Source organism: Phocoena sinus, chromosome 13 (assembly GCF_008692025.1).
Source record: "Phocoena sinus isolate mPhoSin1 chromosome 13, mPhoSin1.pri, whole genome shotgun sequence".
In the NCBI taxonomy this organism is placed as follows: domain Eukaryota; kingdom Metazoa; phylum Chordata; class Mammalia; order Artiodactyla; family Phocoenidae; genus Phocoena; species Phocoena sinus.
Window position 1 is genome coordinate 24,316,479 of NC_045775.1, and position 27,603 is coordinate 24,344,081.

The window sequence follows — 27,603 nt, forward strand, 5'->3', positions numbered from 1 at the left end:
AAGGCGGCTTCTAGTCAAGGATTCCTAGCTACTTAATTACTAAACTGTAGTTCTTACTCTTACAGCAAATTTTCTTGTCACCTGGCCACAAGAGACTGATTATTTTATTGCTTCCTACTGTAAATCATGGAAGGTTTCCCAGCACCTTTCTTTCCTGTGTTGTTGCATTTGTTACTAAATACCTAAAGGCCAGAGAGGATGTTTTACTATTTTTAACAATGTATTTCTATGATACACACATCCCATGACAGAGAATGAAAATACCTCATATTGCCTTCCTCAGCCTCCTATCAGCCAGTCCCACCAAAGGGACCTAATAGGGAGACTCCTTGTTAGAAGGCTCTGGGAAAGATTTTCCTCCTTAATAAAAGAGGTTCATGAAGGGACAGTGCCTCTCCTTTCCTACTTTGGGACATTATTGTGAGAGTACATCATACTTGGAGCTCCTGCAATCATCTTGCATCCAAGAGGATGGCCAAATAGAATGTGAGAGCCTGGCTTCTGAACGAGCCTTGGGGCCAGACTTCATTTTATGTGAGACACATACACCCAGAGGGTTTATATGGCTTTCAGATTGGTATTCTGTTATTTATAGCCCAAAGCATCCTGATACATACAGCTTCTTTCCCACATTTCACCAATCTATAAAGAAAAGTATCCAACGACTGATTTAGTCATTCAGTAAATGTTATTATAATGGTTATCGTGAATTAAGATTTTTATGAAAACTGTCAGAAGAAATATAGTAGACAGTATATTAAAATGTTTTAGTTCTATGGCTAGATATCACATACAACTCTGTGTATTTTCAGATACATACAGATCATTTTCATCTTAGCTCTTCTACTGCTAGTTGAAAAATAAGTTTTTGTAGTTGTTGATTTTGTAGTTTCAGTTGCCAGGGTTGCTTGGCTGAGATGAGTTTGATGCTTTTTTTTTTTTTTCTTTTTGCCAGGGAGGGAGGGAAACCCATTGGGAACAAAGGTTTATTTTAGTTAAGTCATATGCCAGGCAGTATACCAGGATTATACTTCTTTCTAGAATTACATTGAGAACTAAGTAATTTTTTATGATTGTACTGAGATCTAAGTAACTTAAACGAAGCTTTTGTTTTGACTGTGGTAGCTGAGTTCTTAACAAAGCCCAAGTTCTGAGCTGTGTGGAAGTTGACAGATTCTTTGGTTGGGAGACATGGTTCTGGGCTTTAAGGTTATTCAGTCAGTTACTTACTGGAGTTATACTACGGTTGTTTACCTAAATTGGATATCCTGTTGATGTGTACCATCTCTAATACCTCAGTCAGCTGCACTGCTGCGGGCTGCGAGGCATTCCACATGTGAGCTGTGAAGCATATTTTGACTCTAGGCCTTTCAGTACCCTCAGTTGTACTGAAAATTGAAGAATTTCTTTGCCTAAATTAATAAGTAGATTCTAAAAACTACCTAAAATCCATGTTTTTATAACAGGGCAATTTTAGGAGAAAGAAGTAAAAGAATTTGGGGGGAGCTCTAGGGTTTTCTGTCCACTTTGTATTTAATAGAGAAGCACAAATAAAGTCAGTCTTAAAATGATCAGTTTGAGCCAACTTTGAAAAGGGTGTTTTACAATAATAGTAAAAAAAAATAGGAGAGATGGACCCAATGTACTTTATGGTTTGTTTTTCAACCTTAATTTCAATAGATAACTTGATTCTAGCGCCTTCAGTTTTCCTTTCACTTGTGGCTAAAAAGAATAAATTGTAATGATATTTTTAAAGAGAAAGGCAGCATTGTAATACTGGGGAAAAATTGAATTAGCTGTTGTATTTATTATATATGTCATTGTTAAGGGAGTTTACGAAACCCAGTGTGGCCTTTTTTCCCTTGTTTATTCTTGTCCTTAAATCTTATGGGAATTATTTTCCTTATGCTTGAAGTCAGATATTTCTGAGAGTCATACAATTGTGTAATGAATACCAGGCAGGGACATACCATGTAGCCAAGATTTAACATGTCCTTCCACAATAAAAATAATGTTCCCAACTATATCTTAGAAATGCGGTTACTGATAATCAACTATTACAATCAAATAAACGGCATAGTAAGTGAATCCCAAGTAAGAACACTAGATCTTTGATTTTAGAATGCAAAATAGCTGTTATTCATGTATTTTTTAATTAAACAGTAGTTTGCATTAACATTAGATGTTCTTAAATACCTTTTTATATGGAATAATTTTAGATGTATTGAATGTTTGCAAAGACAGTACAGAAAATTTTCCTGTTTTCACCCATCTTCCCCTGATGTTAACCTCTTACACAGCTGTGGAACATTTGTCAAAACAAAAGATTAACATGGGTACAATACTATTAACTAAACTACAGACTTTATTTAGATTTCACCAATGTTTCCACTAATGTCCTTTTTCTGTTCTGGGATCCAATTGAGGATCCCTTTTTTTTTTTCTTTTTTTTTTTTTAAAGTCACCATGTCTCCGTAGTCTTCCTCCATTCTGTGGCAGTCTGTCTTTATTTTAGTGCTTTTGAAGAGAACTGGTCGGATATTTTGTAGAATGTCCCTCATTTTGAGTTTGTTTTGCATTTGCTTTTCATGACATTTTCTCATGATTAGTTGGGGATTTGGGGTTTTGGGAAAAGCCCCACGGATATGAAGTGACTTTCTCATCTCATCAGGAGGATTCATGATATCAACCTGGCTTATCATGGGTGATGTTAATTGTAATCATTTGGTTAAGGTGGTGTCTGCCAGGGTTCTGCACCACAAAGTTAATGTTTTCTCCTCTCTCTATTTTATTCGGTAGGGCTGGTTGTGGGCAGGGGGAATTAAGCTTCACCTCCTTGGAGTGGGGAGCATCTACATATTTTATTTGCAATTCTGTGAAGGAGATTTGTCCCTTCTCAATCATTTAATCATGCCAATGTGAACTTATCAACATTTATTTTATTCTTTGGGTTATAATCCAGTACTACTGTTATTTATTTTGTTGCTGAAGTTGTTCCAGCTTTGGCCATTGGGAGTTTTTGCAGGTTGGCTCTTTACGTCCTTTTGGGCCCCCATATTTCTTGTTTTCTTTTAGTCATTTTCTTGTTTTCTGGTGGTACAAGATTCTTGTATTTTTCCCGGCCCCTGCCCTAGGCTCAGCATTTTCCTAAGGAACCCTAGTTCCTTTGATTAAAGAAAGGTGTTAGAAACTAAGATCTGGGCACTGACTGTGCTCTGTATTAGTTTTCTATTACTGCTTGTACCACGAGTGGAGTCACCTTAAACCACACATATTTATTATCTCACAGTTGTGGAGGTCAGAAGTCTGATGTGGGGCTCATTGGGCTAAAACCAAGGCATTTGCAGGACCAAATCCTTTCTCTTAGGCTCCTGTGGAGAGTCTGTTTCCTTGACATTTCCAGTTTCTCTTGGTCACCCACATTCTTTGGCTCCTGCCTCCCTTCCTCCATCTTTAAGGCCAGCAAGAACCAGTTGAGTCCTCCTCACATAGCTTCACTCTGACACTGAGTCTTTCCCTGCCTCCATCTTCCGCCTTTAAGGACCTTTATGATTACACTGGGCCCCCCAGGCTAATCCAGGATAATCTCCCTATTTTAAATTCAGCAGATTAGCAACCATAATTCTTCTTTGCCATGTAATGTATTCACACTTCTGGGAATTAGGATGTGGATATCTTTCGTGGGGGCATTATTCTGCCAACCACATGCTGGTGGCTACTGCCTCTCTCAGTGTATAGAGCTAGTAATATACGTAGCTTAGGAATCAGTTTTGCAACAGGAACAGATATCTCAGATGGCACTTCATCTATAATATCGATTAAATGGTAAATCTCACATAGTATGAAAAACAGGTTTTTGGTTCCACCATAGGGTAAAACCCCGAAACTGTAATCATAACCAAGAAATTGCATCTTGCCAACCAAAAGCCATCAATAAATAGGTATTTCTTCAGTGTCAAGCAAGACTTTCTACTCTCTGCAGGTAGATATAATCATCTCTTTGTGGAGTCTAGTGAGATTTGCAGTAAGGGTGGTTTTATCCGTTTTGTGGTTTTTCAAATTTGAAATTACATTTAGAATTGAGTTTCCTTTAGGATATTATTTAATTGTCTGCTCATATTTTATACTTTGATTTCTGTCTTGTACTGTCAGCACAAGCACATTTGAAACCTAATGATACAGGCATGTTCTAAAAGGATTATTACAGGAAAAAGTCATAGAATTGATTATCTGCTTCCTCTCAATGTTTTTAAAAGCCAGAGCCTCATGTAAGTTAATCTTCTTAGACGAGGGATACAGAGAGCATTACCTAATTTCAAATGTGAGTTCAGAGAAGACAGAGCTCCCCTGACTTGGTGTAGCATTTTGCTAAATGCTGACATAGGTTGAAATTCTGAGAAATAGAACTTACTTGTTCTGGATTCATTTGTATAACCGTTGTTATGCACAGCCACACAGTCAGCAAACATAGCATTTGCTCATGACTGTTGTGATACGAGTTTATATAAAATTTGCATCTGTTCACATTATCACTCATTTTCATTTAATAGAGGCCTATGCGTAACATTCCCTTGGTTGTATCCACACCCGCTATTCAGGATTGAAAATACGTTGAAGAGAACAGTTTGTTTTATCTCTTGCACATTGCTTTTTGTTTCTGGTATTGCATTCATAGTCCCAAAGTAAATACCGTAATGAATTAATAAGTACCTGGACAACAATGATGAATTAATCTATTTTTGAAGTTCAGTTTTTAGTGCAATAGGTGAGTAGTATAGATATTTTTATGATTCTCCTAACTACAGTTGACCCTTGAACACAGATTTGAACTGCATGGGTCCATTTACCTGTGGGTTTGTTTTCAATAAATACGTACTACAGTACCATACAATTTGTGGTTGGTTGATTCGTGGATGCATAACCATGGATATGGAGGGGATGATTGTAAAGTTATAAGTGGATTTTAGGCTGTGCTTGGGGGTAGGCACCCCTAACCCCCATGTTGACCGGGGGTTAACTGTATATTCATCTACACTAAAATGAAAAAAGGATGACTAGATAAAGAAGATGTGGCACATATATACAATGGAATATTACTCAGCCATAAAAAGGAATGAAATTGGGTCATTTGTAGAGACGTGGATGGACCTAGAGACTGTCATACAGAGTGAAGTAAGGTCAGAAAGAAAAAAAACGTATGTTGTGTATTAGCACATATATGTGGAATCTAGAAGAATGGTACAGATGAATCAGTTTGCAAGGCAGAAATAGAGACACAGATGTAGAGAACAAACATATGGACACGAAGGGGGGAAAGTGGTGGTGGGGTGATGGTGGGATGAATTGGGAGACTGGGATTGACATATATACACTAATATGTATAAAATGGATAACTAATAAGAACCTGCTGTATAAAAAATAAATAAAATTAAATTTAAAAAAAAAGGAGAAAGAAAATGCTGAAAAGGGCTTACTTTTTATGGAGAAAGAATGCATGTTAAAAATACACTCAAGTAAATTGGTTGGGTTTTCCTTTTTCCTAGCCAACTCTAAAATTTGATAAAAGAAAATTTAAGCCAAGGAAAACCAGGTTCTAAAATTATGGAATACCTCTGGACAATAGAGTATGCTTAGAGGTTACTCCTTTCTGCTTTGAGAATGCAGTGCTGGTAACGTAAATGGGATTTTTGAAAGTAGATGGTGGTAACAGAGCCATGCCAGCATCCACAGAATCTATTTTTATAAACCTGCCAGGCTCTCAGTACTTGTCTGAGAAATTCAGGTGATAGACAGAATGTCCTCCAATGGAAAAAGTATAAAACAGGCAAGTTATATAGACTAATTTCAAATGACAGGATCAGTTGCACTGTCATTTATCAGCCCATAGACTTACGAAATAAATGTCATAAAACTGTATGAGGACCTCAAGAATGTTAAGAAAAATCTGGATATTGCTTTAAACGTGAATAACATGTGTACTGATGGCAATGAAATGAGAAGAAAAAGACTCATGAGGTCTTCCTGTGGTTTTTACGAGAGGGAGAAAACATTAAAGCTAAAGGGAGTAAAACAGATTCAAAAGCATTAGTGATGTATAATGTATAAATGGAACATGAAAAGGCAAAGCACAAAGGGGAAGAATCATCACATCTTCAGAGGAGAGGTCCAAGAGGCTGACTGATTTAGTCATTTTACTTCCCTTTCTGGGATTTCTGAAACATATACATAATATTTGAAAAGTTTTATGACACAGCCCTATGGGTTTTCCTACTGCTCCCTCCTCGCAAGGGAGCAACAGATATTTTCACTTGGAATGGAGAAATACACTCAACCTGTCAGTATTGTTTAGTCTAGAACATGTTTTACAAATATGAGGACAATGCAGAATTAACATTTGAGAAAAATACACAGCTTTAAAGAAAGTCTAGGAATAAACTCTCTGAGGAATAGACATTTCTCTGAGGAGAATTTATACTGTGTTTAACTGATACCCTTAGAGAGATTCAAGTATGTATTGCAAAGAGGCTGTTTAGTACAGTGGTTAAAAACATCAGCTTTGGAGCCAGACTGCCTGCATTTGAAACCTGATTTTACCACTTACTAGTTCTCTGAGTTCTCTGTGTGCCTTAGTTTCCTCATCCATAAGATAGGAATAATAATTTTACCTAGTTCATAAAGTTGTCTTGATAACTAATTGAATTAATGAAAAATGCTTAGAACAGTACTAGGCACATAGTAACCATTCAATAAACATTTTTTAAAAATTACTCCTCTTCGTACTTGTCATAGCTTATTATAGTTTTTGCTATTTGTCCATAAAATTTGACAAGTAAACAGTTGATTGCTGAAATAAACTCAATTAGTAGACTAGAAGCAGCTAAAGATCAAATTAATGAGTTAGGTGACTAAGCTAAAAGATTTTCCTTAAACACAGCATCAAATGAAGGGAGATAAAAAGTATGAGAGGACAAAACCAGAAGTTTTAACATCTATCTAAGAGAAGTTCTAAATAGAAAGTCTGAGAGAATGAAGAAGAGAAAAAGTAGTGTTTTCTTAAGTAATGGAAGGAATATTCCCAAAGTTAAAGAGACTCATATTGGAAGAGTGTACCAACTGCTGAGCAGAATTAATGAAAAAGCTGCAAACTGGTGAAGTCTCACAAAACCAAGGATAAAGAGAAAATAAAGCTTCCAGAGGGGAAAAAAATTATCTGCAGAAATCAGATTGATATCAGACTTCTATAAGAAGATTGTGGGAAAAACAGCTTTGAAATTCCGAGGGGAAAATGATTTAAAATCTCAAGTTCTGTTTTAAGCCAAGCTAGCCTCCAAAATTGAGAACAAAAAATATATATATACATTTCATAAATGCAAAAACTCAAACATTTTTTTGAAACAAGTTCCTTAAGGAGGACTAACAGAAGGACATAGGATATAAGAAACAATGATAAGAAGAGAAGCCAACAAACTTAACCCGAGTCAAGTCTAAATAATTAAAATCGTTCTGTGAAGCATAAGGAATAGTAGTAGTAATAATAATAGCAATTTGGAGGAACTATTGGATGATTTCTACAAATCTTGGAAGAGGGACAAGAGGAAAGCATAATTTTTTGTGTGGGGGATGATTATTAACTCAAAGTTGATAGATTTAAGTTTAAATGTTTGTAAAAATAGAAAGGTGAAAAAATTTTAAGCATGAGCTTTAAAATAATAAAATAGAGTTTATAATTTCCAAAACACTAGCGTAGGGCTGGGCAATTGTGAATGGGAACTTCTTTGGTTACATTTTTATGTTCCTTAATGCAATATCCTTGGTATGATTGTAACTTCTTAATCATAATAATGACAATAACTATTATTTATTGAATACTTTGTGCTAAATAATCTTAATTTATTTCTTACAACAACTCCTATCAGGTAAATACTGTTGCAGCATTATGCTTATTTTTACGTTTGGGGTCAATAAGGGACAAAGGCTTAAAGCTGAACAGCTGGTTTATGGTGGAACTATGATTCTAACCCAGGCAATTTCATTCCAGAGTTATACCGCCTACAAACCGCACTGTGGATGTAGGTGTCCTCAAGTAAAAGAGGAGACGTGTAAGAGGGGGCAAGTGTGGGATCAGTTCCAGTACAGGTGGATATGACTGACAATAAATACAGTGGGTGAGCAGCAACTGGACACATTATCAGCAAGACCTATACTAAAGTGTGGATTATTTGGGAATATGCTTATTTATATTTGTAGAATACAGTATTCTAGTTTGGACTTAATTCAAACCAAATAAAGTCCTACAGATTTTAAAATCATGATTTAATGATAATTTTATATATTCTTGGGGTACTACTGTATTTACTAAATGATAATAGCTATTATTTTAGTTGTGTTTTTAAGAAACTACCACTCATCCCCTCTAGCTGAACTAGTAAAAGTATATTGTAAAGATACACATGACAATGAGGGAGATAGACTCTTCTGGGATATCCAAGAGGTGAACCCAAAGACTGGCCAGCCATTGTGGAAGACTATCTTTTGGTCTTGATCACAATCAGCTTTACGTGCCTCAACAGCAGTTGTTGTTTAGGTCTTCACTATAGTGTGCCACCTTTACTTTGCCTCAGGTGCTACTGTCTCTGTTATCTGCTTTTTTTGTCCATCCATTTGTCTTATATACCAGCTTGTTTTCTCCATGGTCCCAGGTAAAATTCCTGAGAGAGAACATTTGGCCAAGACAGTTAGTGTGTATGGGCCAAGGGTTTCATGCTTCATGGACTACTGAATAGACTATTCATTGTCCGCCTTCAGTCAGATATTTACCACAGTAGTTCTAGTCATTTCTGGCCAGGGCGGGATGCCAGCTGGGAAAAACCTGGCTCGTCTAGAGCTGCCTCTTCAGTAGCAAGGTTGAATTCGCCTTAGAGAAAGGGAATGTGATCACAGCGTATGCTCTAATTAATGTGTTTAGTAGTCATTGCGTATTTTCTTTTTAAAATAACTCTAAAGAAGAGATTACATTGAAAACAGCAATTGGATTTAGAGATCGAGTAGTACAGAAAGGGAAATATTAAAGACAATGCTTGTATACATGGCTTGAGAACAATCCCTTGCTTACTGCTTTGTAAGCTTGATAACACATAGTCATATATCTCTTGTAGGTAACTTGGTTAAAATATCTGTTTAAGTTAGGATTGTTAACTTTGGATGAGTTACTGATAGATATTAAGGAAGTTTTTCTCCTTGGTATTTTAACAGCTAGGTTTTGCTTGAAAAGAGGTTTTTGAGAATTTTGCAAATTCCAGAATTTAGCAGACTCCTTTAAGAATATTCTCTGGTATATCTGTTATTTAATCCAAGATCAGTGCTGAATTTAAGGTATATCATGAGATGCTTATTATGAAAGTAAATAATTTATAGTAAAACTCCAAAACTCTGAAATATTATATTCAGAAATATGTGGATATTGGTATTAAAATTATACATAAATACTTGTTAAATTGATTCTAGGTTGGGCCATGCAGGCTGCTGCCTATATCTTCATTCATAGGAAATGGAAGGATGATAAGAGCCATTTTGAAGACATGATTGATTATTTTTGTGATATCCATGAACCACTTCAACTCCTCATATTCCCAGAAGGGACTGATCTCACAGGTAAGGTACCCTTGGTTTGGATCACAGAATTTTAAAACACGAAGGAACTCCAGAATTAGCCATCAAGTCTAAACTTCTCAGTCCTCAGATGAAGCAGCTGAATACCAGCAAGATTACTGGCCCATCCCCGGGGTCACTCAGTCAGCAGCACAGCAGAACCCAGAACTCCTGGTTTCCAGCCCATAGAGTTTATGATGGGCAACTCCAAGAGGTATTATTTATACTTGCCATCTTAGAGCTTTATATTTTAAGTCTCAGTATATACTTTAAATATCAGCCTTTTACTTTATATAGTTTGTATATAACCACAAAAAACCTCAAGTAGCCAAAACAATCTTGAGAAAGAAGAACAAAGCCTAGTTTTAAAATATCTATTCACTGTCCTCTTCCAAGATCCGTATTTATCCATTAGACCCCTTTTTTCCAACTTCTTTCTTATAAGAAAAGGATCTGGGCTTCCCTGATGGTACAGTAGTTAAGAATCCACCTGCCAATGCAGGGGACACAGGTTCGAGCCCTGGTCCGGGAAGATCCCACATGCTGCGGAGCAACTAAGCCTGTGGCGCCACAAGTACTGAGCCTGCGCTCTAGAGCCCACGAGCCACAACTACTGAGCCCATGTGCCACAACTACTGAAGCCTGCACGCCTAGAGCCTGTGCTCCACAACAAGAGAAGCCACTGCAATGAGAAGCCCGTGCACTGCAATGAAGAGTAGCCCCCGCTTACCGCAACTAGAGAAAGCCTGGGTGCAGCAACAAAGACCCAACACAGCCAAAAACAAATCAAGTAATTAATTTTTTTAAAAAAAGGAAAGGATCTAATAGTAACCAATTTCACTTGTTGATTTAAGTTAGTATGTTGCCTTTTTCCTGTTTTTTTTTGTTTTTTAATTATTTATTTATTTTACTTATTTTTGGCTGCGTTGGGTCTTCGTTGGTGTGCGCGGGCCTTCTCTAGTTGTGGAGAGTGTGGGCCACTCTTCGTTGCGGCGCGCATGCTTTTTGTGGTGGCTTCTCTTGTTGCGGAGCACGGGCTCCAGGCTCACAGGCCTCAGTAGTTGTGGCACACGAGCTTAGTTGCTCCGCGGTATGTGGGATCCTCCCGGACCAGGGCTCGAACCCGTGTCTCCTGCATTGGCAGGCAGATTCTTAACCACTGCACCACTAGGGAAGCCCCTTTCCTGGTATTTTTAAAGCCTTATCTCTAATATAAGCTGGAAAGGCCTTGTCCTTTTCCTAAAGAAAATTCAGCCGTCGTTGAGTTGTAGAGGGGACACAGGAGAATATATCTAGGACTTCTCTATCTTCCCAGATACCAAATTACACAGGCCAAGAATGCCAGTGGATCTCAAGGAATTCCTTCTTTTTTTGCGGTACGCGGGCCTCTCACTGTTGTGGCCTCTCCTGTTGCGGAGCACAGGCTCCGGACGCGCAGGCTCAGCGGCCATGGCTCACGGGCCCAGCCGCTCCATGGCATGTGGGATCCTCCCGGACCGGAGCACAAACCCGTGTCCCCTGCATCGGCAGGTGGACTCTCAACCACTGTGCCACCAGGGAAGCCCTCAAGGAATTCTTTAAAAGATTAAAAACAAAATGCAGTCTTTCATTCTTACTAAATCAGTGGGCTTCACATCTTTTTTGAACCACAGGTCATTTCTGCAGGTGAAGCCTTCTATTGCAGTCTAGGATTTCTAAGACGGAGAGAAGAACTGCTCTGGTTGATGAATATTGGTGGGGGAGCGAGTAAGCTACAACAGGAAGTAGTTTTATAGAATCCTTCAACTCAAAAGAGCAAAATTCAAAAGCTTTAGTACCCTGGTTACTTTAAGAAAAATACAGCAGAATTTGAGAAGGACCCAGTGTATAAACGTCTGCTGTACAAGGGAAGACAGACTGAGGCAGGTTAGAACTGAAATCTAAAACTCACAGATAGTACGGAGAGATCCCTGTGAACTTGTCTTCTAAATCCTCAATACTAGATCGAGGCAGCTAAGAGCTACCAAGAAAGGCAACCCTTAGAACCTGAGAGGAGAACAAGTAAATGAACATTCTAATTCACTCTGTGGACACAGTAATTTATGGAACCCAGTACCCCAAAAAAGAGTGCAAGATGGAAAATACAAATTACACAACTACTTAAGTAGGTGAATGGGTGACTAAACTGTAATATGTTAATAGGGAAATTAAAGTATTTTGGGAAACATTTACCATTAATACCAAGGAAGAGATCTTTGACTAATGTATGACAGATTGGAACTGAGCTAAATGAAGCATGGCAATTTTTATATACTAGTATTATTTACTAAATTATACTTACTGTATATGTTTGATTTTCGTAGTTAAAATTCTAATAGTAGTTGGGTCACAGAAGGTAGTACTGAGTGTAATATTGGCTGCATATTGTTTAAGCTTGAAAATATATTGTAAGTGGTAAGTTGATTGATTCCCAGAACTGAACTATCATTAGGAAATTTCAATGGACAGACAGCCATATTTACATTTTTTAATCCTTAGAATGTATAATACTTAAATTTGAGTATTGAAATATCATCTGTGTTAGAGTATAGAAAGTCATTTACTGAAATGATCGATTTTGCGAATGCCAAAATGTACACTAAAGAGTGGCAACTGTGGAAGTTATTTAGTAATTAAAAGCTAATGGGATAAAAGCTCATGGGTTGCTGTTACTTTGGTACATCAGTATTAAAATGTTCATACATTAGACCTTCAGAGTTTATAAAGTAGATATTTAAAACTTTTCAGTCTGTATTTTCAAATGTCTTTTTTAGGTGATGAACTTAACATCTAGTTGAATATTTTCAGGGTCCAGAGTACTTATTATTACATAATATAGTTGAATATTTTTAAAGTTAAGCCAGTATTTACATTTTAAGGCCAACTTGCAAAAGCCAGACTATTTGCGAGATAGAGGAAATAAATAGACTGATCTTGAAGTTAAAAAAAAATTTTTTTTAAACAGTATTTTACAAATTGTTTTGAGTTGGGATATGATTTTTTTTTTTTTTTTAAGTAGGCTAGCAAAATACCTTTGGTTTGAAAATGTATCTGTTAACTCAAAGGTGTTTTTAGCTACCACAGTTAACTTTACGGTTGGGTTTTTAAGCCCAAAGAGAATGTTTTATAATCCTCTTTAAGTTGTAAGTCCAACTTGTTTGCACATTTTCAAATTAGTACGTTTAAATTAACTTTATATTCTATTTTCATATATTATTGTTGTTTATAACTTTTTTTTTTGCTTATGCAAGCAATATATGTTATTTTGGGGAAATTTATAAACATAGAAGGGAGCACAAATACTACTCTAATCCCACTGCCCATAAAGAAGCACTATTCTAATTTTGTTCCATTGTTTTGGGTCATTTGGTCACACGTGCATGTGCACACACACACATACACGTATACATACACACATCCATAGGCATATATATGTGCACACATACACGTAATTTTAAAATTGGAAAACCAGAACTACACTTTTCTTTGTACTTAATATTGTATTCTCTCACATCATTAGTCAAGGTTGTCCAGAAAAACAGAACCGTGTGTGTGTGTGTGTGTGTGTGTGTGTGTGTGTGCGCGCGCGCGCACGTGTGTGTGTGTGTGTGGAGAGAGAGAGAGAGAGGGAGAGAAAAAGAGAGAACGGGTGGGGGGGTGGCAAATTTATTTTAAGGAAATTAAGGATTCTGGAGGGTGGCAAGTCAGAAATATACAGGGTATGTCAACAGGCTGTGACCCCAGGGAAGAGTTGCAGTTTGAGTCCAAAGGCAGTCTGCTGGCAGAATTCTTTTTTGCTTGAGGAGATTAGTCTTTTTCTCTTAAGACCTTCAACTGATTGGATGAGGCCCACCCACATTATGCAGGATAGTCTGCTTTACTCAAAGTCTACTGATTTAAATATTAATCTCATCAAAAAACACTTTCACAGAAACATCTAGAATAATGTTTGACCAATATCTGGGTACTTTGGCCTAGTCAGTTTGACACATAAAATTAACCATCACAGTTGGTATATTATGATTTCCTGTTTTGTTTTAAGAAAGGAAAGCTTTTCTAGGTTTTAACAATTATATAACATTACATGCAATTAAACACCCTTGTATGTAAAACTTATTCATTTAATATATGAGTGCCTGGAGATTTATATACAAAAAAGTCTCTTCATGAGACTTTTCATGAAGCTTACTTTCTAATGAGGAAAAACAGATTAAAAACTAATAATAAAAATATGTCTGGTATTCATAAATGCTGTACAGAAAAGCAAGATAAGGAGAGAGAGAGGGAGAGAGAGTAATAAAAGATGGGGACATAGGGTGCTGTTTTATATAAGGTGGTTTGAGGAGGCCCCTTAAGTTCTTATTTAAGGAGAGACTAAATGAACAAAGCAGAAAATCATGCAAATGTCTGGGTAGAAGGCATTCTGGGTAGAGGGAAGAACCATTGCACAGACTCTGAGGTGGGAATATGGCTGGCTGGTTTGAGAACATCCGAGCGGCCAGTAGTCTCACTGGAGCAGTAGGCGTGCTGGCATTGGAGTGTTACAGGGAGCAGGCTAACGAGATAGGAGGTTGTGGTGAGAAAGTGGGGTGCTAGTCTGTCAGTCCTAATAATCACAGTCTGGGGGTGGGTAGATAAAGTGGGGATGGAGGGGAAAATCTGCATCTCTGATCTGTGATTACTTCTTACTTCCCACATTGTGCCTGTGCCTTTTAGAGCTACTTCCACCTGTATTCACATTCTACAACAGCTTTCAGTTTTGTCTTCAGATCCCCCAAGTCTGTGACCAGCTGGAAGAGCAAACTGAAGAGTAGTTAACTACTCTTCTTTGTGGTGTCTCTGGGATTCCCAATCCCATGTAAGGTCCTGCCAGTTGTCTATAAAATACTGTTCTGTAGTCCCATGCCCAGAATATTCCCCTCAAATGAATGTGAGAGGAGCTTATTACTTTTCTTGTTTAGAGCTTTTACTTTTGACTTGCTGGAGATCTGTTTAATTTTTTGACTCAGTTTATAGGAGTGTTCTTTGAATATTTTAGTGTCGTGGAATCCATCTATAGTTTTTTGAGATTTTGAGGATTCTGTGGTCTTAAATTTACTCCTCGGAAAGTAGTATTCTTACATATAGGTTTTCTCCTGGTGACTTGGAATGGTCTATAAATTTCAGGATGCCTCTGAGGATTGCAGGTTCTAACGTCTGCTGTCATCAGAAGGTATTTCATGATCTCCCCCAGCAGCTAAGGCCAAATTTCTGAACACTTTACTTTTTCCAAATATAATTGCTGAATAATGGGTTTGGTTCTTCTTGGAACTTATAAAGTTACCTCGTGGAATGGAAAAAGAAGATTTTGCCAACAATTGGAACATATACTTGACTCAGTAACTATATTCAGCCAAGCCATGTTCAGATGTTTGTACGTGGTGTGCTCATCATGTGCCCATCCTGTCGTGGAGCGGTGTCGGTTAGTCATACCAGTGTGCTCTGTGCCTGAGCAACGCAGATGTTCCGCTTTGCACCGAAGCCCTGTATTATTGGGTTAAAAAAATGCTGATCTGATATATTTGGCAAATCGTTAGTTATTTCTTCTGGATGTCTAGATCCTTATGTATTATTACTATTTTAGTTTTACTTTATTTCATCTTTATATTTTAGTATTTCAATTTTTATTATGTAACGACTATCTTATGAAAATTTTAGTTATTAGTATTTTATTTGTATTTCAGTTTTCATTGTATATTGACTATTTTATGAACTCTCTTAAAGAATTTTAAGGATTTGAATATGAATTTATAAACTGCTATAAAACTTCCATTAATACCTTATTATAAAATTTCCGAAATTCCAATTAAATAGGTAACTCTGGGATCTTTGTTAGGGATTTACTAAAGTATTTCTATCTTATCATTTGATTCAGTATATTAATTACAGAAACATTAACTGCCATTTTTATCAAAGAAATTCTGCACCATTTCCTTACCTCACTGATCTTCCTTTATTTTATGGCTTCTAATGGCCTATTGTTTTGTTTAGAAAATAGCACGGCTCGAAGTAATGAATTTGCTGAAAAGAATGGACTTCAGAAATATGAATACGTCTTACATCCAAGGACTACAGGCTTTACTTTTGTAGTAGACCGTCTAAGAGAAGGTAAGCACCCACCTCAGAGTGTACTTTTTTATGTAAGTGGAAGAAATTGCTAAACTTCACATATAACTCTGTTGAATTTACAAAGCACTTTTTCATACTTTATCTCAAGAAATGAGATACTGTATTTTTATGCTAACTTGACCCCATGCACTAAAATGTTTTATTATGTATTCTTTAGAAATATAAAAGAATCTTGGTCAAAAACAAAACATTTTTCCTCCTTTTTTGGAATAGACAGAAAATAATACATACAGTTGGACTATCATTCCATTTTTAAATGCTTCTCAAAGCAGCAAAACTGTCTTGAAAGTATCTTATCACTTATAATATATTTATAGCTTAAAAAATATTTTTACATTCATTATTCCACTCACTGCAACAAATGATTCCGCTTGGTAGGAAGGCAAGTACTGCTACCTGTATTTTGTTGTTAAATAGAAGTGGCATCCAGGGTTGTTCATAAATTTTCATAGATCACGGATGGAACCTTGTTCTTCTGCTTCCTACTCTGTGGCTCACAGTACCCCCTCCCCACCCCCACGTCCTCTAGAGCTGTGTCTGTTGAAGGGCATCTGGAGCCAAGGTGATTGCATTGACCATATCACATCCATTTAAATGTTTACATTTTGATATTTTTATGAAAAAAAACCAGTTGGACATTTTGTTATAGCTGCATATGTAAATACTTATATATTCATACACACATGTATATACAAATGGATAACAGACATATGGATATATACGAAAAAGGAACTATTCAGAAACATGCTGAAGTGTTATTAATTTTACAAGAACAAGTCAAAGCCCAGAGTCACCTAGCAGAAGAAAAATCTTGTTTGCATGTTTCTGCTCTCCACTCTGATTTCTAGCAAACCATATTGTATAAAGGTGACATCTGTGACAGATTATCACCTTCATTTGATAATTGTTACGTTGTCATAAAACTGCTTGTGCCTAACATGAAAGGCCTTGAAACATTATATAAGAAAAGGTATAAAGTTCTTATTTCTTACCCTAATTGGCATCACTGTTGTTCCCTTAGGGTTTAATGTACTTTAAGATGTAAAGTATAACCTCATTTAGTGAACCCTGCCAAAATGAAGCATCTTTACAACTGAGTACTCACGATATAAAAGAAATGCATAGTCAATCCAAAATCACATTACTGTTAGTTCACATAGTAAACTAAAAATATTGTCCCTGTTAGTTTGGCTTGCTTTTGGAATTCGGTGGTTATAACTAACATGAAATGGAAACATGGGCTTTATGGTCATGTTGTGTACGAACAGTGAGTGTCCATCTACCCATAGAAGCTCATGGAGAACACAGTTCTTTATGCCTATGGAATAGGACAGGGGGGTACCAAGACATTAAAACAGGGATGCTGCTGCTTTTTGTTTTTTTGTTTTTCTTCCCAAAACATGGTACCACTTACTGTGGCATTCAATTTAGACTCTCCCTTCTCATTCAACAATATGTTTTTTATTTTCTAACAATCTGATATTTTATAGTATTTAATGATTACTTTAAAAGTATTTCTGACATCATGGAACATGCTGTTGGAACACATCTTTTGCTAATAAAGATCTTTTTAATTGCAGGCAGGATAGTTGAGAGATTATTTTATAGTGGATGAGGATATAACTGAAGAGCTCTCTGTTCTGAAATCTGGAAAATATTTTAGTAGCAAACTGATTTATAACTTTGGGGAACATGTATTACTTAGTCATCACTCAGAGTACTAGTCAACAACTACAGTATGTCATTTTTCCTGCCAGAAGTGGCAACTGATTTTTCCCCCTTCTCTGTATCAGTAAAGAAAGAAACACAGATGACTTCATTTGCTTCAGCTAAAAAAAGTTAGATGACTCCATTTACTTCAGTTAGAAAAGTAGAATGGGTCCTATACACTATGATAATAATAGAAACAAGAAATATGATGACAATAATTATAATAGTAACAGCAGCTAACATTTACTGAGCATTTACTAAGTACCAGGCATTAAGCTAAGTGTTCTGTATGTGTAAGGTCAGTTAACCCTCACAACAACTGTCCTGGTAGTTACCAGTATTTAACTTGTAGAGCAAAACTGAAGTAGAAATTGAAGAATCAGCTCAAAGTTATTGGAACATGGTTTGTCTGACTGAATAACCTGTGTTCTTTCTACTGTAATATGATGCCTCGTATATTTATAGTGTGATTTTAGTTAAAGCACCTTTGTAATAATAGTGAGCTGGATGGTTTTCTTCAAGGAAAATATTTTAAAAGAAAGAAGAGGCTAAATGGCCAGATCATGGAGGGATGGGAGCCACAAGGGAAGTGGTTATGATGCTGCCTGAGACGACAGGGAGAGCAAGCACAGTCATCTAGTCAGAGTATCATTTTAGGAAAGAAACCTAAGACTCAGAAAGGGCCCAGCACAACTTCCTGATCTTCTCTAGGATCTGCTTTTGTTTATCAATTAAGTGAAAAAGAAGCTTGCTCTTAAAACAAATGGCCATTATAAATAAATATTCCAATGGAAGCCTGGAGACCACATATTAAAACCAATTACTGAAGAAAGGTATGAGGACAAGATGGCAGAGTAGAAGGACTTGAGCTCACCTCCTCTCACTCAAACACCAAAATCATAACTAACCGCTGAACAGCCATCAACAAAAAAGACTCAGACCTACCAAAAAAGATATTCTACACCCAAAGACAAAGAAGAAGCCACAAGATGGTAGGAGGGGTGCTTTCATGATATAATGAAATCCCATACCCACCAGGTGGGTGACCCACAGGCTGGAAAATAATTATATCACAGAGGTTCTCCCACAGGAGTGAGAGTTGGGAGCCCTATGTCAGGCTCCCCAGCCTGGGGTATGGCATCAGGAGGAGGAGCCCCCGGAGCATTTGGCTTTGAAGGCCAGCGGGGCTTGAGTGCAAGAGCTCCACAGGACTGGAAGAAACAGAGACTCCACTCTTTGAGGGCATACACCAGGTTTCACAGGCACAGGGACCAGGGCAAAGCAGTGACTCCATAAGAGCCTGGGCCAGACCTACCTGTGGGTCTTCGAGGGTCTCCTGGGGAGACGGGGGGTTGGCTGTGGCTCACTGTGGGCAAGGACACTGATGGTGGATGCCCCAGGGAATACTCATCAGCATGAGTTCTCCTGGAGATTGCCATTTTGGCACTGAGACCCGGCCCCACCCAACAGCCTGCAAGCTCCAGTGATTGGATGCCACAGGCCAACCAACCAACAGGGTGAGCCCCACCCATCAGGAGACAGGCTGCCTAAAGTTGTCCTGAGCCAACAGCCACCTGTAAACATACCCCTTGACACGGCCCTGCCCTCCAGAGGGACAAGACCCAGCTCTACACACCAGGAAAGTGTGCACAAGCCCCTGGACTAACCTCACTCACCAGGGGCAGAAACCAGAACCAAGAAGAATTACAGTCCTGCAGCCTGAGGAGTGGAGACCACAAACACAGAAAAGTTAGACAGAATGAGGTGGCAGAGAAATATGTTCCGGACGAAGGACTAAGATAAAACCCCAGAAGAACAACCAAGTGAAGTGGAGATAGGCAATCTACCTGACAAAGAATTCAGTGTAATGATAGTAAAGAGGATCTGAGATCTCAGAAAAAAAGAATGGAGGCACAGCACACAGAGGATACAAAAATGTTTAATAAAGAGCTAGAAGCTTTAAAGAACAGAGATGAACAATATAATAACTGAAATGAAAAATACACTAGACAGAATCAATAGCAGAATAAATTAGGCAGAAGAATGAATAAGTGAGCTGGAGGACAGATTGGTGGAAACCACTGCTGTGGGACAGAAAAAAGAGTGAAAAGAAATGAGCACAGTCTCAGAGACCTCTGGGATAACATTAAACACATCAACATTCACATTATAGGGGTCCCAGAAGGAGAAGAGAGAGAGAAAGGGCCTGAGAAAATATTTGAAGAGATAACAGCTGAAAACTTCCCTAACATGGGAAAGGAAACAGTCACCCGAGTCCAGGAAGCACAGAGAGCGCATACAGGATAAACCCAAGGAGGAACATGCCAAGACTCATAGTAATCAAACTGACAAAAATTAAAGACAAAGAAAAAATATTAAAAGCAACAAGAGAAAAGCAATAAATAAATACAAGGGAACTGCTATAAGGTTATCAACTGATTTTTTTAGCAGAAACTCTGCAGGCCAGAAGGGAGTGGTATGATATACAATATTTTAAGTGATGAAAGGGAAGAACCTACAACCAAGAATACGCTACTCAGCAAGGCTGTCATTCTGATTTGACAGAGAAGTCAAAAGCTTTACAGACAAGCAAAAGCTAAGCGAATTCAGCACCACCAGACCACCTTTGCAGCAAATGCTAAAGGAATCTCTCTAGCTGGAAAAGAAAAGGCCACAACTACAAACAAAATTACAAATGAGAAAGCTCACCGGTAAAGGCAAACATAGTAAAGGTAGGAAATCATCCACACACAAATATGATATCAAAACCAGCAACTGTGAGAAGAGGAGAGTATAAGTGCAGGATGTTGGAAATGCATTTGAAATTAAGAGGCCAGTAGCTTAAAATAATCATGTGTGTGTATATATATATATACACATATATGTGTGTGTGTATATATACATATATGTGTGTGTGTGTGTATATATATATATATATATATATATATATATAGAGAGAGAGAGAGAGAGAGAGAGAGAGAGAGAGAGAGACTGCTATATCAAAACCTCATGGGAGCTGCAAACCAAAAATCTATAATAGATACACACAGAAGAAAGAAAAAGCACCCAAAGACAAACAACACTAAAGAAAGTCATCAAATCACAAAAGCAGAAAACAAAAGAGGAAGGGAAGAAAAACCACCCCCCAAAAAAAGAAAACAAATCCAGAACAATTAATAAGATGGCATTAAGAACATACATATTGATAATTACCTTAAATGTAAATGGATTAAATCCTCCAACCAAAAGACATAGTCTGGCTGAATGGATACAAAAACAAGACCCATATATATGCTGTCCACAAGAGACCCGCTTTAGCTCTAGGGACACATACAGATTGAAAGTGAGGGGATGGAAAAAGGTATTCCATGCAAATGGAAATCAAATGAAAGCTGGAGTAGCAATACTCATATCAGATAAATAGACTATAAAATAAGGACTGTTATACGAGACAAGGAAGGACACTACATAATGAACAAGGGATCAATCCGAGAAGAAGATATAACAATTATAAGTATATATGCACCCAACATAGGAGTACTTCGGTATGTAAGGCAAATACTAACAGCCATAAAAGGAGAAATCAACAGTAACACAATAATAGTGGGGGACTTTAACACCCCACTTACATCGAGGGACAGATCAGACAAAATCAGTAAGAAAATGGGCCTTAAGTGATACATTAGACCAGATGGACTTAATTGATACAAATTAACTTATTTACAAAACAGAAGAAGACTCACAGACTTCAAAAGCCAACTTATGGTTACCAAAGGGGAAAGGTGGGGTGGGGAGGGATAAATTAGGAGGTCGGGATTAACACATACACACTACTATATATAAAATAGATAATTAACAAGGACCTACTATATAGCACAGGGAACTGTACTCAATAATGTGTAACAACCTATACGGGAAAGAACCTGCAAAAGAATGGATATACGTATCCATTGGATATGTATATCCAAAGAATGGATATATGTATAACTGAATCACTTTGCTCTACACTTGAAGCTAACACAACATTGTAAATCAACTAAACTCTAATATAAAATAAAAATTAAATTCAAAAAACCCAGTTATCATTAGGTAACATCTTTACTGCTCATTCATGCCTGTAACTGAGTTCACTATTTCTGATATTAATAGCACAAGTTCAGGCAGATGAGAAATTCAAGACATCAAGAAGTTAAGGATAAGAAGTCCTAGCGGGAAGCACTGAATAAGAGAAAATGCAAAACAAAGAAAGTAGTTTCTGAGCGTCTCTTTAGAATTTATTTCACCGAGATTAAGAACATTTAGAAAACACACACTTAACCTGAAATATAACACCCATTATATAACATTATACAGATGTGTTGTTCTGTAATAATAATGGTAAAAAGTTTTCCCTGAGTACCTTGATTTCCATCATTTTTGTACTTGCTCTTATACATTTACTAGATCATAACCTTCTTAAGGATATGGATTGTCCTGCCCATAATGGAGATTAAATCAGTATTAGTTGAGGTTAATATTTTCTTTTGTCTGAAAAGATAAGCACAGTGTCCTTACCATCTTCCCAGAGCAATGTATATCACACTGATCAGTATCTGTCACGGAAGATTTATTTCATATGTACCTCTAATCACAGGACATTTCAATATGTGATTATATAACCTTTTTCAGTACTAAGATTAACCCAAACCCAAAAGGAAGTTGCTAACTTAGAGAAAAGAAGGTTTTACATGAGAAAGTGTTTTGGTTTTGATTTTTAGTTATAGAGCTTTAAGAAATTTATCACACAATTTAAAAATTTTAACTTAATGCCCCCAAATTTAGTTATAGTCATTATCATCTCTGCTGCTGTATTATTTTTAACAGTAGTAGCTTTATTCTTCTCTGATTTTAAACAAGTAATGATTTGGTCCAACCATTATTTGGTTCTGTTATATGCTTTATAAGCCAGTTACTGAATTGTAACCATACAATAATTACCTTCACCATTAGGTGGCACAAGTGTGCACATTTGAGATAACTTGAAATTAGGTTAAAGTAGTTGGGAGTGAGGGGTCAAACACTCCATGGAATATGACCTTGCCTTCAAGAAGTTTATCATCTTCCTGGATAGATAAGAACAGTACTCATGGAAATATCTAAAAAATAATATGACAGTATAATTACATGCCAAGTTTTGTGGTACACAGTGTAAAATATTATGCTTAATTACATTACACAATCACAGGTGTGTTCAGTAAAGAGAGATCATGTAGTGTTGAAATACTCAGGTAAGGCTTCTTCAAGAAGCTGAAAAATCATAATAAGTCCACAGACACCCCAAAACACACCACCAGACGTGGACCTGCCCACCAGAAAGACAAGATCCAGCCTCATCCACCAGAACACAGGCACTAGTCCCCTCCACCAGGAAGCCTACACAGCCCACTGAACCAACTGTAGCCACTGGGGACAGACACCAAAAACAATGGGAACTACAAACCTGCAGCCTGCAAAAAGGAGACCCCAAACACAGTAAGATAAGCAAAATGAGAAGACAGAAAAACACACTGCAGATGAAGGAGCAAGATAAAAACCCACCAGACCTAACAAATGAAGAGGAAATCGGCAGTCTACCTGAAAAAGAATTCAGAATAACGATAGTAAAGATGATCCAACATCTTGGAAATAGAATGGACAAAATGCAAGAAACATTTAGCAAGGACCTGGAAGAACTAAAGATGAAACAAGCAATGATGAACAACACAATAAATGAAATAAAAAATGCTCTAGATGGGATCAATAGCAGAATAACTGAGGCAGAAGAACGGATAAGTGACCTGGAAGATAAAATAGTGGAAATAACTACTGCAGAGAATAAAGAAAAAACAATGAAAAGAACTGAGCACAGTCTCAGAGACCTCTGGGATAACATTAAAGGCACCAACATTCGAATTATAGGGGTTCCAGAAGAAGAAGAGGAAAAGAAACGGACTGAGAAAATATTTGAAGAGATTATAATTGAAAACTTCCCTAATATGGGAAAGGAAATAGTTAATCAAGTCCAGGAAGCACAGAGGGGCCCATACAGGATAAATCCAAGGAGAAATAGGCCAAGACACATATTAATCAAACTGTCAAAAATTAAATACAAAGAAAACATATTAAAAGCAGCAAGGGAAAAATAACACACAAGGGAATCCGCAATAAGGTTAACAGCTGATCTTTCAGCAGAAACTCTGCAAGCCAGAAGGGACTGGCAGGACATATTTAAAGTGATGAAGGAGAAAAACCTACAACCAAGATTACTCTACCCAGCAAGGATCTCATTCAGATTTGATGGAGAAATTGAAACCTATACAGACAAGCAAAAGCTGAGAGAGTTCAGCACCACGAAACCAGCTTTACAACAAATGCTAAAGGAACGTCTCTAGGCAACAAACACAAGAGAAGGAAAAGACCTACAACAATGAACCCAAAACAAATAAGAAAATGGGAATAGGAACATACATATCAATAATTACCTTAAATGTAAATGGACTAAATGCTCCCACCAAAAGACACAGATTGGCTGAATGGATACAAAAACAAGACCCATATATATGCTGTTTACAAGAGACCCACTTCAAACCTAGAGACACATACAGACTGAAAGTAAGGGGATGGAAAAAGATACTCCATGCAAATGGAAATCAAAAGAAAGCTGGAGTAGCAATTCTCATATCAGACAAAATAGACTTTAAAATAAAGACTATTACAAGAGACAAAGAAGGACACTACATAATGATCAAGGGATCGATCCAAGAAGAAGATATAATGATTGTAAATATTTTTGCACCCAACATAGGAGCACCTCAATACATAAGGCAAATACTAACATCCATAAAAGGGGAAATCAACAGTAACACATTCATAGTAGGGCACTTTAACACCCCACTTTCACCAATAGACAGATCATCCAAAATGAAAATAAATAAGGAAACACAAGCTTTAAATGATACATTAAACAAGATGGACTTAATTGATATTTATAGGACATTCCATCCAAAAACAACAGAATACACATTTTTCTCAAGTGCTCATGCAACATTCTCCAGGATAGATCATGCCTTGGGTCACAAATCAAGCCTTGGTAAATTTAAGAATATTGAAATTGTATCAAGTATCTTTTCCGACCACAACGCTATGAGACTAGATATCAATTACAGGAAACGATCTGTAAAAAATACAAACACATGGAGGCTAAACAATACACTACTTAACAATGAAGTGATCACTGAAGAAATCAAAGAGGAAATGAGAAAATACCTAGAAACAAATGAGAATGGAGACATGACGACCCAAAACCTATGGGATGCAGCAAAACCAGTTCTAAGAGGGAAGTTTATAGCAATACAATCCTACCTTAAGAAACACGAAACATCTCGAATAAACAACCTAACCTTGCACCTAAAGCAATTAGAGAAAGAAGAACAAGAAAACCCCAAAGTTAGGAGAAGGAAAGAAATCATTAAAATCAGATCAGAAATAAATGAAAAAGAAATGAAGGAAACGATGCAAAGATCAGTAAAACTAAAAGCTGGTTCTTTGATAAGATAAACAAAATTGATAAACCATTAGCCAGACTCATCACTAAAAAAAGGGAGAAGACTCAATAGAATTAGAAGTGAAAAAGGAGAAGTAACAACTGACACTGCAGAAATACAAAAGATCATAAGAGATTACTACAAGCAACTCTATGCCAATAAAATGGACAACCTGGAAGAAATGGACAAATTCTTAGAAATGCACAACCTGCCAGGACTGAACCAGGAAGAAATAGAAAATATGAAGAGACCAGTGACAAGCACTGAAATTGAAACTGTGATTTAAAATCTTCCAACAAACAAAAGCCCAGGACCAGATGGCTTCACAGGCGAATTCTATCAAACATTTAGAGAAAAGCTAACACCTATCCTTCTCAAACTCTTCCAAAATATAGCAGAGGGAGGAACACTCCCAAACTCATTCTCTGAGGCCACCATCACCTTGATACCAAAACCAGACAAGGATGTCACAAAGAAAGAAAACTACAGGCCAATATCACTGATGAACACAGATGCAAAAATCCTCAACAAAATACTAGCAAACAGAATCCAACAGCACATTAAAAGGATCACACACCATGATCAAGTGGGGTTTATTCCAGGAATGCAAGAATTCTTCAATATATGCAAATCGATCAATGTGATACATCATATTAACAAATTGAAGGAGAAAAACCCTATGATCATCTCAATAGATGCAGAGAAAGCTTTCGACAAAATTCAACACCCATTTATGATAAAAACCCTGCAGAAAGTAGGCATAGAGGGAACTTTCCTCAACATAATAAAGGCCATATATGGCAAACCCACAGCCAACATCGTCCTCAATGGTGAAAAACTGAAAGCATTTGCACTAAGATCAGGAACAAGACAAGGTTGCCCACTCTCACCACTCTTATTCAACATAGTTTTGGAAGTTTTAGCCACAGCAGAGAAGAAAAGGAAATAAAAGGAATCCAAATCAGGAAAGAAGAAGTAAAGCTGTCACTGTTTGCAGATGACATGATACTGTATAGAGAGAACTCTAAAGATGCTACCAGAAAACTACTAGAGCTAATCAATGAATTTGGTAAAGTAGCAGGTCACAAAACTAATGCACAGAAATCTCTGGCATTCCTGTACACTAATGATGAAAAATCTGAAAGTGAAATCAAGAAAACACTCCCATTTACCATTCCAACAAAAAGAATAAAATATCTAGGAATAAAGCTACCTAAGGAGACAAAAGATCTGTATGCAGAAAATGATAAGACACTGATGAAACAAAGATGATACAAATAGATGGAGAAATTATACCATGTTCTTGGGTTGGAAGAATCAACATTGTGAAAATGACTGTACTACCCAAAGCAATCTACAGATTCAATGCAATCCCTATCAGACTACCACTGGCATTTTTCACAGAACTAGAACAAAATATTTCACAATTTGTATGGAAACACAAAAGACCCCGACTAGCCAAAGCAATCTTGAGAACGAAAAACGGAGCTCGGGGAACCAGGCTCCCTGACTTCAGACTATACTACAAAGCTACAGTAATAAAGACAGTATGGTACTGGCACAAAAACAGAAAGATAGATCAATGGAACAGGATAGAAAGCCCAGAGGTAAACCCACAGACATATGGTCACCTTGTCTTTGATATAGGAGGCAGGAATGTACAGTGGAGAAAGGACAGCCTCTTCAATAAGTGGTGCTGGGAAAACTGGACAGGTACATGTAAAAGTATGAGATTAGATCGCTCCCTCACATCATACACAAAAATAAGCTCAAAATGGATTAAAGACCTAAATGTAAGGCCAGAAACTATCAAACTCTTAGAGGAAAACATAGGCAGAACACTCTATGACATACATCACAGCAAGATCCTTTCTGACCCACCTCCTAGAGAAATGGAAATAAAACCAAAAATAAACAAATGGGACCTAATGAAACTTCAAAGCTTTTGCACAGCAAAGGAAACCATAAACAAGACCAAAAGACAACCCTCAGAATGGGAGAAAATATTTGCAAATGAAGCAACTGACAAAGGATTAGTCTCCAAAATTTACAAGCAGCTCATGCAGCTCAATAACAAAAAAACAACCCAATCCAAAAATGGGCAGAAGACCTAAATAGACATTTCTCCAAAGAAGCTATACAGAATGCCAACAAACACATGAAAGAATGGTCAACATCATTAATCATTAGAGAAATGCAAATCAAAACTACAATGAGATATCATCTCACACCAGTCAGAATGGCCATCATCAAAAAATCTAGAAACAATAAATGCTGGAGAGGGTGTGGAGAAAAGGGAACACTCTTGCACTGCTGGTGGGAATGTGAATTGGTACAGCCATTACGGAGATCAGTATGGAGGTTCCTTAAAAAACTACAAATAGAACTACCATATGACCCAGCAATCCCGCTACTGGGCATATACCCTGAGAAAACCATAATTCAAAAAGAGTCATGTACCAAAATGTTCATTGTAGCTCTATTTACAATAGCCCGA

At 37.2% G+C, this 27,603-nt stretch overlaps 1 protein-coding gene across 8 annotated transcripts in view; it reads left to right on the forward strand.

Annotated features, from left to right (window-relative positions):
• Positions 1-27,603, forward strand: part of LCLAT1 (lysocardiolipin acyltransferase 1) — a 198,860-nt gene that overhangs the window by 96,500 nt on the left and 74,757 nt on the right. For 7 of the 8 annotated variants that reach the window (XM_032652471.1, XM_032652466.1, XM_032652465.1 and 4 more), the window contains 2 exons: positions 9,505-9,651; positions 15,697-15,813. In XM_032652471.1, coding sequence (XP_032508362.1) covers positions 9,505-9,651; positions 15,697-15,813 — 264 coding nt within the window. The remainder of the gene's footprint in view (positions 1-9,504; positions 9,652-15,696; positions 15,814-27,603) is intronic. The other variant, XM_032652470.1, reaches the window with a different exon arrangement.